Source organism: Crocodylus siamensis, chromosome 3 (genome assembly GCF_052110815.1).
Source record: "Crocodylus siamensis isolate JL-2025a chromosome 3, ASM5211081v1, whole genome shotgun sequence".
Lineage (NCBI taxonomy): Eukaryota > Metazoa > Chordata > Crocodylia > Crocodylidae > Crocodylus > Crocodylus siamensis.
Genome location: NC_143397.1, coordinates 97,671,754 through 97,687,890, shown reverse-complemented (window position 1 = coordinate 97,687,890; position 16,137 = coordinate 97,671,754). Strand labels below are relative to the sequence as shown.

The window sequence follows — 16,137 nt, the reverse complement described above, 5'->3', positions numbered from 1 at the left end:
ATCTGTTAGAGCCAGACATCTGGCATGTGTATAGGTGCCCCAGATGCCTAAATTTACACTCCTTAAGTGCTAATCCTCTGGTGCTGATTAGGAGGATAGGAAGAAAAGATGGGTTTTTGCTTCCTTTATTTCTGGGTCTCAGAGGACTGTGCTTAGTACACAGAATGTGAGTAAGGGAGGCAGTCTTGTCTCACTACAGACTAAACAGACAAGCCTGTCTACAGGCTAAATGAAGATAGACAGACAAAATGCAATAATAACCAAGTAAGACATCTACAACAAGCACTGATGTTCACAATCATTTGAAAGTGATTTAAGGGTCCCTATAAAAATCAAAATGCTGCTTTTAGCTACAAGGGCCCTGAATTGCTCAAAATTTGTTCCTTTGCCTATTCTCTCACCTTGCACAGCCATCCACGTATCAGAAGCCATCTGTTTTTGTGGATAAATTTACACCTAAGTTCAGATGACAGTATTTTTTTCAAGTATTCTGATATCTCCCGCTTTCTGTCCAGTGTGTGGAGATGGTTTTTGTGAAGACGATGAAGGCTGTTCGACATGTCCAGCTGACTGTGGAGAATGCCCGCTGACAACTGGTGCCAGAATAGCAATTGCCTTACCAATATGTTTAGTCTGTGCTGGCTTCATACTGACAATAATGGTGAGTGTCCTTTCTCTTGTTTTACTACCATTGTGGCTTGGTCATTATTTTATTATTTACAGAAAAGTTCTTTTGGAAGTAGCGGTTCTCTAGAATCCTTTGAGGAGAAGTTGTTTCTAAATTCAGAGGCTAGTTCTACACTAACCCTGGCAAGAGTTATGGCAATCCTACACTGCTAGAGAATGTCTGCCAGCTGGGAACTCCATAATGATCCTGACACACCGGACACCAACTGGGGACTCCCTCATGCCAAGGTAATTCCCATCTAAGAAAATCCATTTTGTTTCCAAATGCTGTGCACTGGCAGAGCACTGTTAAGCAGGATGCAGTTGAGGAGAAACTCTAGCCCTCGTGGTAAGATTTGGCCCCTAGCAAGGGAACAAGTCACCAGGCAAAAGTTTACATGAAGAGTAGTCTAAGAATTTGTATTAGATGACTTGGCATTACTTCTCGGCTTGTGGTCTTGTCACAAGTTTAATAGGTAATTGCAGAAGTTACATTCTGACTACTCTCTTTGTCACTAGTTTCAGAGAAATAAAATGTCCTTGTGCCCTAAAAATATATACAGGAACTGCTAATATTCTGCACAATTCCATACCAAAAAGGTCTTTATTTCAGTGGGCATAGTGAAATGGTCCCAAGGACTATGCATACAGATAGATAGATAGATATACAGATTTATTATTTACAGGGCACAGAGGTTTGTGAAGGACTTCACAGGCCAAAGAGACATCTATGCCCTTTAAGCATTTTGTAATCTTATATTGGATGCTAGACAATATATGAGGATAAGAAGAAGCATGAAGGGTCTGACCTGAGAGAGGATAAGAAATACTAAATCAGGTCATCATCTGTTACTTAATTAAAGGCTTGGCACAGCATAATTTCATGGTTCAGTTCAAAATATTGGGGTTTTTTTAGAAATTATTAATTATTATAATGACAAATTCACTTACTGAGGGAAGGCAGAAAGAAGCATTTATATAGAGACCTGGACAGATCAATATAGGAAAAGTGATCCTTTGGAATGGAAAGTTCTATGTTGATACAAGACAATGTATTGTTCTTGCTTATTATTTTACAGTATTACTGGAGAATGTATCCTCCATGTTTACATTTACTTCTGTATCTGAAAATACATAAATTTATTTCTAAATGTTACAGAAAGATGTTGCTGGGGGAACGTTTGCAGATGTTTAGTCACTGTATTGATTGTATCCATAACAAAAGACTTATTTGGCTTTAACATATAAATCCATAAATGGATTGGCTCTTTGATATCTCACTTCTTTTCTCATCTCACACTGCAGCTCTGAAGACCATCTGGAGTGTTCAAGCTAACACACTCCCCAGGGTTAACTGAAAGGGAGTGAAGAAAGCAGGCTCTTCCTCAGGGAAAGATGGATTGTTTTATGGTTAAGGCACTATGGTGATACCCAGAGCATTAGGATTTAGTTCCTGATTCTTTTGCATATTTCTTGTGTGACTTTGGGACTTAATATAAAAATCTCTGGCCTTTAATCTCCTGGTGTCTCAATTTCTTATTGATAGTATGGGAATCAAAATCTGTACCTACTTCACAAAGCTGTTTTCAAGATAAATCAATAGCAGCCTTCCAGGGAGACACTCAGACAATAGAGTTGTGGGGGGACTATAATTAGGTATGTGGAATCAGCTTCCTACTGCAGTTCACCACAGGTCCACTTCTGTAACCCTTCAGGTCGCAATGTAATGCTCGTTTGTTCCCATGGGCATATTTTTTTCCAGGATAAGAATAAAAATGTTGGTAGGGGTGTTGAGTGACTCTGAATGAGAACTGAAGAATTATCATTGGCTTTTGGCTGTGTTCAAGGTCTGTGGTAGGCACATACATATTTTATTTTTCCCGCAAGAATACAGCATAATTCACATAAATAATATTATGGTTATCAATTACATGATTGTTAAACTTCATGGCAGTTTGTTTTAACAAATTTATTTACATAAGACAGGCCTGCTGCTTTTCTCCTTATCTGGATAAAATTTTCATCCCAGAAAGTGAGAGAGTCTGATTAGAGAGCAGAACTGGGCCCTAGAACTACCACAATTAGACAAGCATTCTGAAATTTCCTAAGCATGATCCCCAGGTCATGGAAGCTGGCACTATTAAGTCCAGAACAGGCTCTGTATAGTGCTTCAAAGTTGGTTTGTTACAAAAATATTTTTTTATTGGGGGTCTTTCAACCTAATGCAGTTGATAACATTTTACCCTCCATCCTCTATATCTTGACAAGACAAGGTGCAGCTTGATCATTGTCTGCTATGTCAGATTTCAGAAGATAATTTTAAAATTAACATTAAACTGATTTGGGATAAAATCAAATCCTTATCTCATCCATGCATATTTTGGCTAAAGGAGACTCAGAATGAGCCTAATTTACCTCCTACAACTATTTCTTGATGATGCTTTTGTAGGGACACATGAATAGTATTGCTTTTTCCATCTTATGCTGTTTCATTTCCTTAGCTTGGGTGTACAAGATCATTCATCTATGTTTGTACGTTAGCCCATGTATGAGCTTGTTTTTTAAAAGATGTTGAGGCCACTTTTACTCAGTTTTTCATATACAGTAACAGATTGCTCATCCAGTGAGCCAGTCTTCCATATACCAGGATGCCACTGACTTCAGAAGGTATTGGATCAGCTCTACAGTCTCTTGTGATCAGTTCATTTTGTTTGATAATACTCTTGCATGGTAAAATGTAATTCTCCTTTTTCTGTAATCATCAGTCACCCAATCCAGGGTCCTTTGAAATTAATGAAAATACTCCCGTTAACCTCACTGAGCTCTAGATGTGATTTGGCCCTCAATTCTCCCCAAATACTGTTAGTTCTCTCATTATGTCACAAGGAATTTTGTATTACTTTGACTTTTGTCACTTGCCATCTTTTAGTAACTCATTTCAGCAGAACAAAACCTAGAATATGATATTCAGATGGTTTACAAAAAATGCTGATCTCTACTCGGGATATAAATTGCCTTGTGATGATTGGATCAAAAGAAATCCCATGAGGTTCAATAAGGACAAGTGCAAAATCCTGCACTTGGGACAGAACAATCCCATGCACTGATACAGGCTGGGGGCTGCCTGGCAAAGCAGCAGTGCTGCAGAAAAGGACCTGGGGCTTACAATGGACAGTAAGCTGAATATCAGCCAACAGTGTGCCCTTGCTACCAAGCAAGTTAACAGCATACTGGGCTGCATTAGTAGGACGGTTGCCAGCAAATTGAGGAAAGTGATTCTTCCCTTCTGTTCAGCACTGGTGAGGCCACATCTGGAGTACTGTGTCCAGTTTTGGAACTGCATTACAGAAAGGATGTAGACAACTTGGGAAGAGTCCAGCAGAAGGCAGCAAAAATGGTTAGGGGGCTGAGGCATATGACTTCCGAGGAGAGGCTGAGGGAACTAGATTTATTAAGTCTGGAGAAGACAAGACTGGGAGGGCATTTAAGAGTAGCTTTAAACTCCCTGAAGGAAAGTTCCAGCAAGGATGGTGCTAAACTGTTCTGAGAGGTGGCAGAACAAGGAATAATGGTCTCAAGTTGCAGCGGGGTAAGTCGAGGTTAGATATTAGGAAGAACTTTCTCACTAGGAGGGTAGTAAAGCACTAGAACAAGTTATATGGAAAGGTTGTGGAATCTCCATCCTTCGTGGGTTTTAAGACCCAACTAGACAAAGCCTTGGCTGGGATCATCTAGTTGGAGATGGTTCTGCCTTGAGCAGGAGATGAGGTCCTGTCCAACCTTAGTTTTCTATTTTTTTAATTTAATCTGCATAATTAATCGGCTATAGAGAATGTGTACTTATACTATTTGTAATTATGGAATTTGAAAGCTTTATTGGACCGTGTAACAGGGTGTCATCCCCAGATGCGCTGGCACACACCTAGAGGTACCCTGTGGAGTTCATTCTTTTTATATTTTGAATACGTTTCCCTTTCCCTCACCTGCCACATCTTGGTGTTTCTTTGGTTTTTAAAAGGGAGGCTGCTCCAGGGCTTCCCAGACAGAGTCTTTGCTCTCACCTCTATAGATGATGAGCTCCTGCCTTAAGGCCTGATTGCATAACTCTGACCTCCCCTTATCATGCCCCATGCCTTGTAGGTGTTATCTGTACAATGTCCCTTTGTTGGGGCCAAAGCCTCTGTTGGGGTAAGGCCTCGACCACCTCCCCGCGTCAGGGCCGCTTACCGGGTGCCAAGGCTCCAGTCACCTGTGGTTGGGCGTTTTACACATGCTTGCCTCGTCTGCCACAACTTTGGTGTTAATAGAGTTGGTTCTGATGGTCTGGCGCGTGTCATCCAAATATGAGACTCCTTGGCGTCCTGCGGGTCCCGAGTTGATGAGGGCTCCGCCACCCCTACACCCTCGCCCATTCCAATGGGTGGTGGCCAACCGTCTGGTCCGGCCACAGATCTGCCTGTCACTCAGGCAGTCCACAAAAGAAAGATGCAAATTAAAACAAGCACTGTGCTCAAGATGGTTCACTTGGTCGGAATGGCTGCTCCCGCCATCTGCGGTTGTCCTCTGATACAAACTTGCCCTCCGTGGGGTTTGAACCCCCCCTTTGGCTCTCCCCGAGCCCCCTTTGAGGGCTTAATTTACTTCCTCTGGTCACAGTTAGGGCTCACTCTTGAGCTGTGCCCCTATTACCGGGGCTACGGTAGCCACAGTCAGAGAGTGTTCTTGTATTACAGTTTATATGGTACTCGGCTCCTGCTGAGTCCTGGCCACTCCCAGCCGGTTAGAACAACAGTCCGATGCCCTGCAGGACCAGCTGCCTGGGCTCAAAAGCCCCGCTGGGGCTTCCCCTTTCCCCAAAGGCTCCTACCACGTTTGAAAGCCGCTTGCATCCGCCGCAACGTGCTCTGGCCGGCTTCACTTCCGTCGCCGCCTTCTTCCGGTTCCACCTCCTCCCTGGCCATCCCCGGCCTCTCTTTTATGCCGGCCCCAGGAGTACCAGCCCCTCCCTTTCCCACACACCTGCGAAAGGTGCGTTCTCACCACGCGAAAGGCATTCTTTTAAATTTGAAAAGGCCCCAAGGTGTACCGAAGGCTGTTTTTGGCTGATCCTCCGTCCTCAACAGGATTTGCCAGTAACCCTTCGACAAATCAAGTGTTGATATGAACTTGGCCTGCCCTATGTGTTCCACTAGTTCACTTACTTGGGGCATGGGGAACACGTCGAATTGTGTCAAGGCATTTAATTTCCGAAAGTCCACACATAGCCTTAAACTCCCATCTGGTTTTGTCACGGCCACCAAGGGGCTGCGCCATGGGCTACGGGATGGTGTGATAATCCCTTGCTCCAGCATTTTTTCTAATTCTTCTTTGATGGGCTGGTACCTATGGTACAGGATTCGACGCCATTTCTCGCGTGCCACCTAACCCTCCTGGTTATAATTTTGTGTTCCACCCCGGCCGCTTTCCCTGGCCTATCAGTGAAAATGTCTTTAAACTCTTTCACTAGGCCGTCCAATTGTTGTAACTGTTTAGTCTTCAGCTGTCTCCCTACCGGGATCTGCTCTACATCCTCGGGACCTTCTGGATTGTCCCTGACTTATACTCCAAATTCATCCGACTTGGGCTCAGGGGAAATCAGCAGGCCCTTGGGCTCGTGCCACTCTTTAAGGAGATTGATATGGTAAATCTGTTTCTCCCTTTTCGCCCCCAGGTGCAATATTTCATAATCTACGGGGCCTACTCTCCTTACTACAGTAAACGGGCCCTGCCAGCAAGTCAAAAACTTGCTAGTCGAACTGGGCAGTAGCATTAGCACCTTTTGCCCTATTTTTAGCTCCTGCTCCTTTGTCTGCACGTCGTATCTTTCTTTCTGTTTGCTTTGGGCCTGCCCCAAATTGTCGTGGGCCACCTCTCTAATGACCCACAGACGTTCCTGTAGATCTCTGACATGCTCTGAGTCTCCCTTTCCCGGATTCAGGTCCGCCTCCCACCCTTCTCTCACAACATCTAACAGGCTGCGCGGACGGTGCCCGAACATTAATTCGAAGGATGAATAGCCCAGCGATGCCTGTGGGGCACCCCTAACTGCAAACAGCAAAGGGGGAACCATTAGGTGCCACTTCTTTGGTTCTATTTGCGCACACCGGTGCAGCATCCCCTTCAAGGTGCCGTTAAAACATTCTACCAAACCTTTGGTTTGGGGATGGTACACTGCCGTCTTTAGATGACATATCTGTAGCACTTTGCACATAGCCCCCAGCACCAGGGACATAAAATTAGCCCCTTGGTCCGTAACTATTTCTCTGGGGATTCCAAATTTGGCTACCCACTTCATTAACTCCTCCGCCATCTTGGGCCCAGTAACCACTTTGCAGCGGGATAGCCTCCGGGAATCTAGTTGAATAGTCTATGAGCACTAATATAAACTGATGTCCCACTATGCTCCGGGACAGTGGACCTACCACATCTAAAGCCACCCTGGTGAATGGCTCCCATATGACTGGCATCAGCCGTAAGGGTACCTTAGGGGGTTTATATGTGCTCACCTTCTGGCATAACTCACATATTTTACAATACTCTTCTACGTCTTCGTACAGGTGAGGCCAGAAACACCACCTAGATAAGCAAGTCTCTGTCTTGTTTTTTCCTAGGTGCCCCGCAAGGGGATTCCTATGCGCTAAGTGCAGCAGTGGCTCCCTGTAGGGTCGGGGTATAACTAGTTGGGTGAGCTCTTCTCCCTAGACCCTACCCCATTTAATACGGTATAATAACCCATTCCTGATCTCCATCCAGGGTACCTGCGGAATTTGCGCAGGGGATGTTACCAGCTGGTCAGTTCTCGACTGAACAGTCTCCCAGAAGGTCTGCAGTTCCTCGTCTCTCTCTTGTGCCTCCCAGAACCTGCTGCTGTTCGACAGGGCTTCTATTTCCAGGTCGTCTGGTGCCTCCTGGCCAGCCCCTCTCTTATGCTCTCGTGGCGGTGAAGCGATGCTAGTACTTCAAATATCTTGGGCCAATCCTGGCCCAAAATCATGGGGTACAGGATTCCTTCATCCAGTCCCACCGGGATTCTCCTATGGATCCCATTCACTTGTAGGTCTAATAGACGTCTTTCAAAATAAGACTTTTGTTTATGAAGGCATACAATTTGCACCCTGGTACATTGCGGTGCTTGCTTCCAGTCAATTAAGGAGGGGCGCACCAGTGACTGGGCGCATCCTGTGTCTACGACTGCCGGTATTGGCTGGCCTTCGACCCACACCAGCAGTTTGGGTAAGGGTTGGACTGTGGCGGTCAAGCTGTTGCCCACCCCACAATCCATCAACTCGGACTCAGGGGCTTCCTCCGAACTTGCCTGGTGGTCTGGGGCTTCTAGGTCCTTTCCAGGTCTCGACCGCAAACCCTGAGGGCAGTTTCATGCTATGTGCCCCTTTTGCCCACAGAGGAAACATACAAGCCCTGGAGTGCTTCCCCTCCTGCTTCCTTTACTCTCCTGGTCCTTTTCCGTATTGCGCTCCTGCCCCTTCATACCTCTGTCTCATCGCATATCTCCCTGAGCCATGTCAAAATGCTCGGCCAACTGCAGGGCTTCCCGGGCCGAAGTCGGGCAATGGCATCTTACCCATCTAAATCTGCTATGAATTGCTCTAGCAGTATCTGGTTACATATTTCCTCTTTAGAAGCAGCCTCAGGTCTAAGCCATTTAGTCATTAGATCCATGAGGCTCTGCCATAATACTCAAGGGGCTTTCGCCTCTCTTGATTTCTTCCCGTGGAATGCCTGGCGATTCCTTTCTGGTGCTATGTCCAGTCTCCTCAGTATTTCCACCTTGACCTTGTCATAGTCCTGGGCATCTGTATGGGTCATAGCCCTACATGCTGCCTGAGCCTGACCGATTAACAAGACCCCCAGGTGTCCAGCCCATTTTGATTTCTGTGTTCCTGTGGCTATGGCTGCCCTTTCAAAGGTCTCCAGAAAGGCCTCAGGGTCATCCTCTTTCGACATCTTAGGCACTCTGAAGTCCCACGGGCCTCGGTGGGCCCATACCTGCTGCTGGAGCAAATGCTCCTGTATGCTGGACTGTCTCATGGCCTGTTGCTGCTGTTGCTGCAGCACTTGGGCCATTAAGTTCATTGCCTGTTGGAGGGATTCTGTCCCTGCTAACCCAGGCTGGTGCTCCATCAGGACTCCTTAGTCCTGCCGGAGAAGCTGCTGCCGCGTTCCCGGCCAATGCACCATTGTTGGGGTAAGGCCTCGACCGCCTCCCCGTGTCAGGGCCACTTACCAGGCACCAAGGCTCCGCTCACCCGTGGATGGGCATTTTACATGCGCTTGCCTCACCTGCCATGACTTTGATGTTAATAGAGTTGGTTCTGATGGTCTGGCGTGTGTCGTCCAAATATGAGACTCTTGATGTGACAATGTACCCTCTAAGATGCTGATCTAGATCCCAGATTTGATTATGTGAAAAATATCAATGGTTGTATTGATGAAATATATATTACTGGCATTTTACATGACCTACAATCTTTCTAAGATAGGAGGTCATATGCACCCCTAGCTGACTTCAGAGCTTAGTTCTAAGTGTAGTACAAATGGTTGGAAATTGATAGATAATATTACTATACATGTATTCAGTGGTGGATCCAGGGGGAGGTGCACTGGTGCAGTTACAGCTCCCTTTGCTTCTTGGTCTACCTGAAGTTTAAAACCAACTACCTGGCAGCAGCAGCAGCAGCAGCAGCAGCAGCAGCAGCAGCAGCAGCAGCAGCAGCAGCAGCAGCAGCATTTCTATTCAAGCAATGGTTAGAGACTCAATTGATTTCCTGGCTCATTATAATCTACATAATTCCTCCTTAACAACCCTCCCTTCTTTTTTTAAATGACCTTGATGTTCCACTAATCAAAAGCTATTCTTTTTGGCAATTCTGCTGTCTGCTAGCTGCTTCTAGGATGTAGTTCCTATTTAATTGTGTTGCAGACTGTTTTTAACTCTGCCTAAAAACATTAACTCAGGTAAACATTATTTCTGATGTGGAATAACTTTCAACGAAGCACTGGATGCACTGCCAAAATGCTCAAGAAGACTAGGCTTTGTTTTATGAATCTGAAAAAGAGATGTACATTTAACTCTAATGACTACAGGACTAATGAAATGGTATTTTGATTATTTTTTTTGCCTAGTTTGTTGTGTTTTTAATACATAATAATACAAATTCCAATAAAATTATATTTGTTTTTGCTTCAATGGTAAATGGAATAAGTGCCTAGCTTATTAGTAAAGAAAAGTACGTGTTGTGTTTTTTGGGATGATGTACCACATCATCTGCACCCCACTTTTCAAAATTCTAAATCCTCCTGTGACAGGTGTGGCACTATTGGAGCCTCTCCGGGTATGGCTCCGCCCACCTGTAATGGGCTAACTGCCTGCTTACTCGCCTGCCATGCCTTGATCTTATTTAATTAATAGATTGTTGTAATTAGCAGGAGGCTGCCCATTTCTACGTGCCCCAATGACAGGGGGCACTATCTGTGGCTCCTTTTCCTCCCCTACACCACAGCCCAAGCCTCACAGATGGTGCTGGTGTGATCTGACTTTGGCCCTGTTATGTTGCAGCCTTCTTTTTGCCCTCGGGGCTCCTCGCTGCCCCTCTGCACTCTCAGGGCTTCTCTGCACTCTCGGGGCTCCTCGCCGCCCCTCTGCACTCTCGCTGCCCCTCTGCAGTCTCGGGGCTCCCCTGTGCTCTTGGGGCTCCCCTGCACTCTTGGGGCTAGGCCAATGCACCCCGCAACATACTGTGCCTTCTCCAGCGCCAGGAACCCCCATGCTACTGGGGAGTCCCTGTGAGGCCTCCTCCACCCCTAATAGCCTCACCCGGTCCTCCAGTTAAAACAGTAAATACAAAACACAAAGCCCCCAGGCTATAACATAAAGCTAAACTGTCTGGTCAGACAACAATTAATCCCGACCAGGCAAAAATACTCCAGCTCATGGCAGCAACCCATGGATATTCGTGCAGCCAAACCTTGCCCTTCTCTCCGCACTGGCTTAGCTCCTCACTCCTTGGCTGTCAGAGGAGGAACTGCCACCCTAGCCTCCTGCCTGGGTTTAAGAAGGGCTAAGCCCTGCCCCTTCCTGTCAGGGGGTTTCACTGGTTTCCCCGGCAACCAGCACCTGTGTTGCCCTGAAGACTGGCGGCTCTGCCTCCCCCTTCTCACCACTAGGGGGCTCTCTGGAGCCATCCCTGTTCTCAGACGCAGGGCACCTAAGTGCTCTGCGACACCTCCCGTTAATTTATCATGCCATATTGTTTAGAACTACTGATGTTTGTATTTAAGTGTTGGATCCTGACTTGTTACTGCTCAGAGTTATCTGATACATTCACGTATCGGTAGATTTTATACTTTAAAATATCTATATATCTAATGATTTTTGGCCATGTTCATTTCTGGAGGGACTCCACTGAAACCAATGGAGTTACCCCCCTTCTCCCCCTCACCCCCACAGCCCAGAAATGAATTTGGCCTGTTATGTCTTCTGTAGTGGTTTCAATATCAGAAGCAAAAGATGTTTTGGGATGAAAGCTGGATTATAGACTTCAGCCACATCAGACAAGGTTTGTAAATACTGTTTTTTTGGCATTCTTAGCAGTGTTACTTTGTTTTACAAGTGAATCAAATGCATAAATGTGTCTGCATGCCAGATGGATGGATTATATGACTTGAAAGACAAGCTCTGATTAAAGAAGTGTAAATTCCAAGGAAGGGAAATATGTTAAAGTTTCTTACACTAAGGGGATGAAATAAAAGGAGAGAATAATTAGATTGACTATCAAAAAAACCCCTTTATGACATGGATCTGTCATGCAGTGAAATAATGATCTGCTGGAAGTAGATGGAAAGTCCATCACACCTGCTCATTTAAAACAAATCTCAACAGAATATTAGTAAGGACTCAACAGAGAACTTCTTGTATCTATGCTGGTAATGTCAGTTACTGAAGGCCGATCATTTTGAGAGCAGGGAAACTGACTTATGGAAATGCCTCTATGGTGCAGTACTGTGTAGGGTATAGATAGCTGAGCTAGCTTTATACTGTAGTCTAGTTAAAATAGCATGGTCCTCTGCTTGGCCTAGGAGGATCTAATGAGGCTAGTCTGTTTCTTCTGAGCTAGTGTAAGTATCTCTGTGTGGCGCAGCATTACCCCAGTTGCTGAGATTAGTGGGAGAGGTCACTAATTTATGGCTGTGAGCCATAATAAATTCAGGGGCTTCATGTTACATTTTCTTTAATAGTCAGATCCTCAATTAAGCAGTTCTACTACAACTATACACAAGACCAGACTCTGGTGTGAACAGCAGCAAAGTTTCCTCTGTGTGTGTATGATTTAAATGTGCCTGAAAGTCACATGTGTCTCAATGACCATTTACTGTTTCGATTTAGATCGCATAGTTCGGACTGCAATGGGTAGCATCCTTAGTGTGCCCCATGCACCCAGTGAATCCAATGCCAGCTGTATCACTGCACTGAGCTCCTGCACAGCAGCTGTCAGCACCTCCAGGAAGCAGTACTTCACACAGACCGGAATATAGTAGGCTTAGCTCACAATCATTCGTTCTGTGTTATTCTCTCTACTATAGCTACACATGTACAAGAAGGCTGTCACTCCTTGCCATATTGCCATCTGCAAGTAATACAATGGCTTATTCTCCATCCCCTAGCCTATTTTGATAACAGTCTTCAAATGCCTGAAGGATGATTATGGAGAAGATGGAGACGGGCTTTTCTCTGCATTAGTAGGGAACAGGACTAGGAGCAATGGCCCCAAGCTGAAACAGAGGAAATTTAGGCTGAAGATTAGGAGGAATTTTCTGACTAGGGTGGTGGTCAAGCATTGAAACATGCTCCCTAGAGAAGGTGTGGAATCTCCATCCAGAAAACTTACAAGAGCAAGTTGGACAGAAGCCTGGCTGGGATGGTTTAGTCAGAGATCACCTTGCCTTGAGCAGAGGCTGGAGTAGATGACCTTGTGAGGTTCTTTCCAGCCCTACTTTCCTATGATCTTGTATGATAACATGAACTTCCTACCATGCTCTGCATGAGCAATTTTCCTATACCCACCCCAGTGACTACTATTTTTGGTTGTCCCCCTTTTCTTTTCTTGATGAGATTTTTAATAGTTTATAAATGTTCTCAGGTGCCTGTACATGTGATGGGGGTTTAATCCCTAAGGTTTCATTCTGTGCCCCCTAAATTGAAACAGTGGGGTGTAGAATAAAACCCTGAGGACTAATTGTTTCAATTTTTCCATCATGTTATGATGAGGGGACCCAATCCTTTCTTTTTTTTTTTTTTTTTGTAGGAGTTGGAGCTTGTCCCCAGCTGAGGTGTGAGCTGCTTGCAGGCAAAGTGGTCCTTAAGCTACTAGGGGCCCTGTCCTTCCCTCTGCAGCAGTGATGCCCCCCAGGGTGCCTGGGTGGGTTGCTAGTAGGCCAGGTGTTGCCCCAGTTCAGAGGCAGTGCCTGGCTGGATTCAACTCTTCCCCAAGCCTGCCAGGGCTTCCAGCACCTTGTGCACTTTTCCCACTGCCTTCCCATCACCTGGGATTGCCTGGGAATGGGCTGGCTTGCCTCTGGGGCAGCAGGCAGGTGACTGGATGTGCTGGAGGCCAGAGAAGGCAGTAAGGACAGTGCCCAGGGTGCTGAAAGCTGGGAGGGGAAGCTCAGCCTTGGCAGGCTTCCAGCGCCCTGTGCACCGTCCCTTCTGCTTTGTCCAGATGCCAGCACATCCAGCCCCGTTCCTGTTGCCTCCCTGCACTGCCCCACAGGCAAGCCAGCCCATTCCCAGGTGGTCCCGGGTGGCAGGGACAATGCATGGGGCACTGGAAGCCCCAGAAGGCTCAGGGAAGAATTGCATCAGGCCAGGAAGAGAAGCAGAGAGGGGCCCAATCCTTTTGTTTGGCAGAGCCTGCCTGCCTCTCCTGTGGCCAGGGGGCAAGCTGACAGCAGCATCGTTGCAATTTGCAAAGTTGTAAACTAAACTACATCCAGGTGTAGTTTAGTTTGCAACAATGCAAAGTCATTAAAAACCCCTCAAAAGTCTTGCACATGCACACTGTGATGCCATTAAGCCGCACAAAGTGATATTTTCATCATGTGTACATGTTAATGGTGTCACACGTACAAGCGCCTTTCAATACCTCAGTGTGTTTAAACCTAAGTCTCTACTGCAGGTCCATCTGTAATATTTAAGTAGAAGTCAGTTAGGGTCTTAGAACAAAGGAATGACATGCTATACTATGTTGTTGTTATCTATAAACTGGATCCTTAAACCAGTTTGCAGGACTGGGAATTGAAGACAGTATTAACCACTAGGTCACCAGTTGATCTTGGTCATGATATACTCATACAAAATATCTCAGGGCAGGGCAGCTACTTCCAATAGTTTGATTGACAAGGGCCCCACTTCTCATGGCCCCTCTCATCCCAGGAAAAATGCTGCCCAGAACATCCAGAAGCCAGCTATCTCAGTAGGGTAGACCACACAGCTCTGAGCTTCCTTGGCTAAACTGTTTCAGTTACCCAGGCTAGCTTACTTAAAGCTAACATATTTATCTTTACACTACACTGCAATTTGCACTGTAGAAAACCATGCTGAGTCCTATGGAAGATGAGAGGAGAATTTGGAGTGACAAACTTAAAAGGCAGCCCTGCTTACATTAGCTATTCTTCTAGCAAACTGCATTAGAAGCTGCTGAAGAGGAGTGAGGGAAAGTGGAGTAAGGAGCTAATCACCATTGTGTCCCACCTGCTGACTAGGGGAATACCATTTTTCCTGGTCCCACTGCTCCTTTTTTCTGCCTCACACCTCTCCAGTCTGCTCTATGCTAGTCTAGTGACCCCTGTAGAAATGGGGAGAATTTACCTCTTGGGTTGGGAAACACAAATATATAGAGAAAAACTGACATGAGCTTCAAAATGTGTCATTTTCTGCAGATTTTTATTCCAAACATCCCCAAATTCCACAGTGAATCACTGTGGGATTACAGCGTTTACAAAAACTTCTTGGTCTTGTTGCAGTGATGGAAAGACAGTCGCCATCAAGAAAATAATGAAAAAGACTTTCACTCTGTCCAAATCCATACGGAAGGAAGTAAAGCAAGTCAGGTAAACAATGAAATGGAATACGGGTTGCTACGAGAGCACCAGTAGGAGGATGTGGTGGCAGATCAGTTAAGACATTTTGTTATGACTTTGAGTCTTGCTCCAGGCTTATTCCAAAAGATGACCCACTCAGTTTAGCTGTAAATACCTGATAATTTAGGCTGGTGATCAAAGGTAACTAGATGTGACCATCATCACTGTGCTATTGGCTACAAGCACTGATGCACCTTCTCCATGCCAGGCTGATAGATTGCTAAGGTTTAGTACATCTTTGACTGACAATGTAGACCTCCCTATTGTTACTTGTGTTCATGTTCTTTTTTCTCCAGATGTTTTATTGCAGTGTATTTATTTGACCTTGATTGAAGATGCTTTTGTGAATATTCAAGAACACAAAAAACTCCAAAAAAATGGCAAAGCACCACATCTTCATACCGATGAAGGGTGTTGGGGCACATAACTTCTGGGGACAGGCTGGGGGAACTGGGCTTATTTAGTCTGGAGATGAGAAGACTGAGGTGGGATTTAACAGCAGCCTTTGACTACCTGAAGGGTTGTTACAGAGAGGATGGATCTAAACTGTTATCAGCAGTGGCAGATGTCAGAACAAGAAACAGTGGTCTCAAGCTGCAGCAAGAGAAGTTTAGGGTAGATATCAGGAAAAAAATTCTCACCAGGAGGGTGGTAAAGTACTGGAGCAAGTTACCCAGCAAGGCTGGTTTGCAACCCTACCTCTTTGCAATCCCACAAACTCCATGAGTTGCATGTTGATTTGTGCAGAGTGCTGCTCATTTGCAGTGCCAGGGCAAAATTCACTACCAGGATTTCCTGATAGCAATAAAAAAAGAAACCTGAAAAAAGCAGTTCAAACCACACCAGCGTGGCGTGCACCAAGACAAATGCAGAGATAGGGGGGCAGGTTGCTCAGGGCTGCCTTCTTTCCCACCTCAACACACGCTGTGCCCCAGGCAGCTGGGGAGCAGCTTGCTGGGTGTGCGGGGTGTCTCAGCTCAGGGGCTCCGTAGTGTGCAGAGACAGGTTAGCAGGCAGCCTTGGGTTGTCTGCTTCCCTGTCTCCACATGCCACTCCCCAGCTGGGAGGCAAGCACAGGCCTGCCGGCTAACCCTGCACTGAGGCACCCTGTTCCCCAGCCAGCTACCCACCACTTTCTCCCCTCATAGCACATGATGCGATGGAGTCCCCATGCTGAGGCATGTGGATACAGGGGAGCAGGCAGCCCTGCTCCCCTGTCTCAAGACACAGTGGACCCCAGGCAGCTGCTCTGCAGCTGCCTGAGGTCAGTGTGCC

The 16,137-nt window shown here is 46.0% G+C and overlaps 1 protein-coding gene across 1 annotated transcript in view; it reads left to right on the top strand.

Moving 5' to 3' along the window:
- Positions 1-16,137, top strand: part of LOC149868564 (atrial natriuretic peptide receptor 2-like) — a 117,513-nt gene that overhangs the window by 77,664 nt on the left and 23,712 nt on the right. The window contains exons 7-10 of the mRNA XM_090037245.1: positions 516-661; positions 11,210-11,282; positions 12,110-12,257; positions 14,746-14,832. Coding sequence (XP_089893371.1) covers positions 516-661; positions 11,210-11,282; positions 12,110-12,257; positions 14,746-14,832 — 454 coding nt within the window. The remainder of the gene's footprint in view (positions 1-515; positions 662-11,209; positions 11,283-12,109; positions 12,258-14,745; positions 14,833-16,137) is intronic.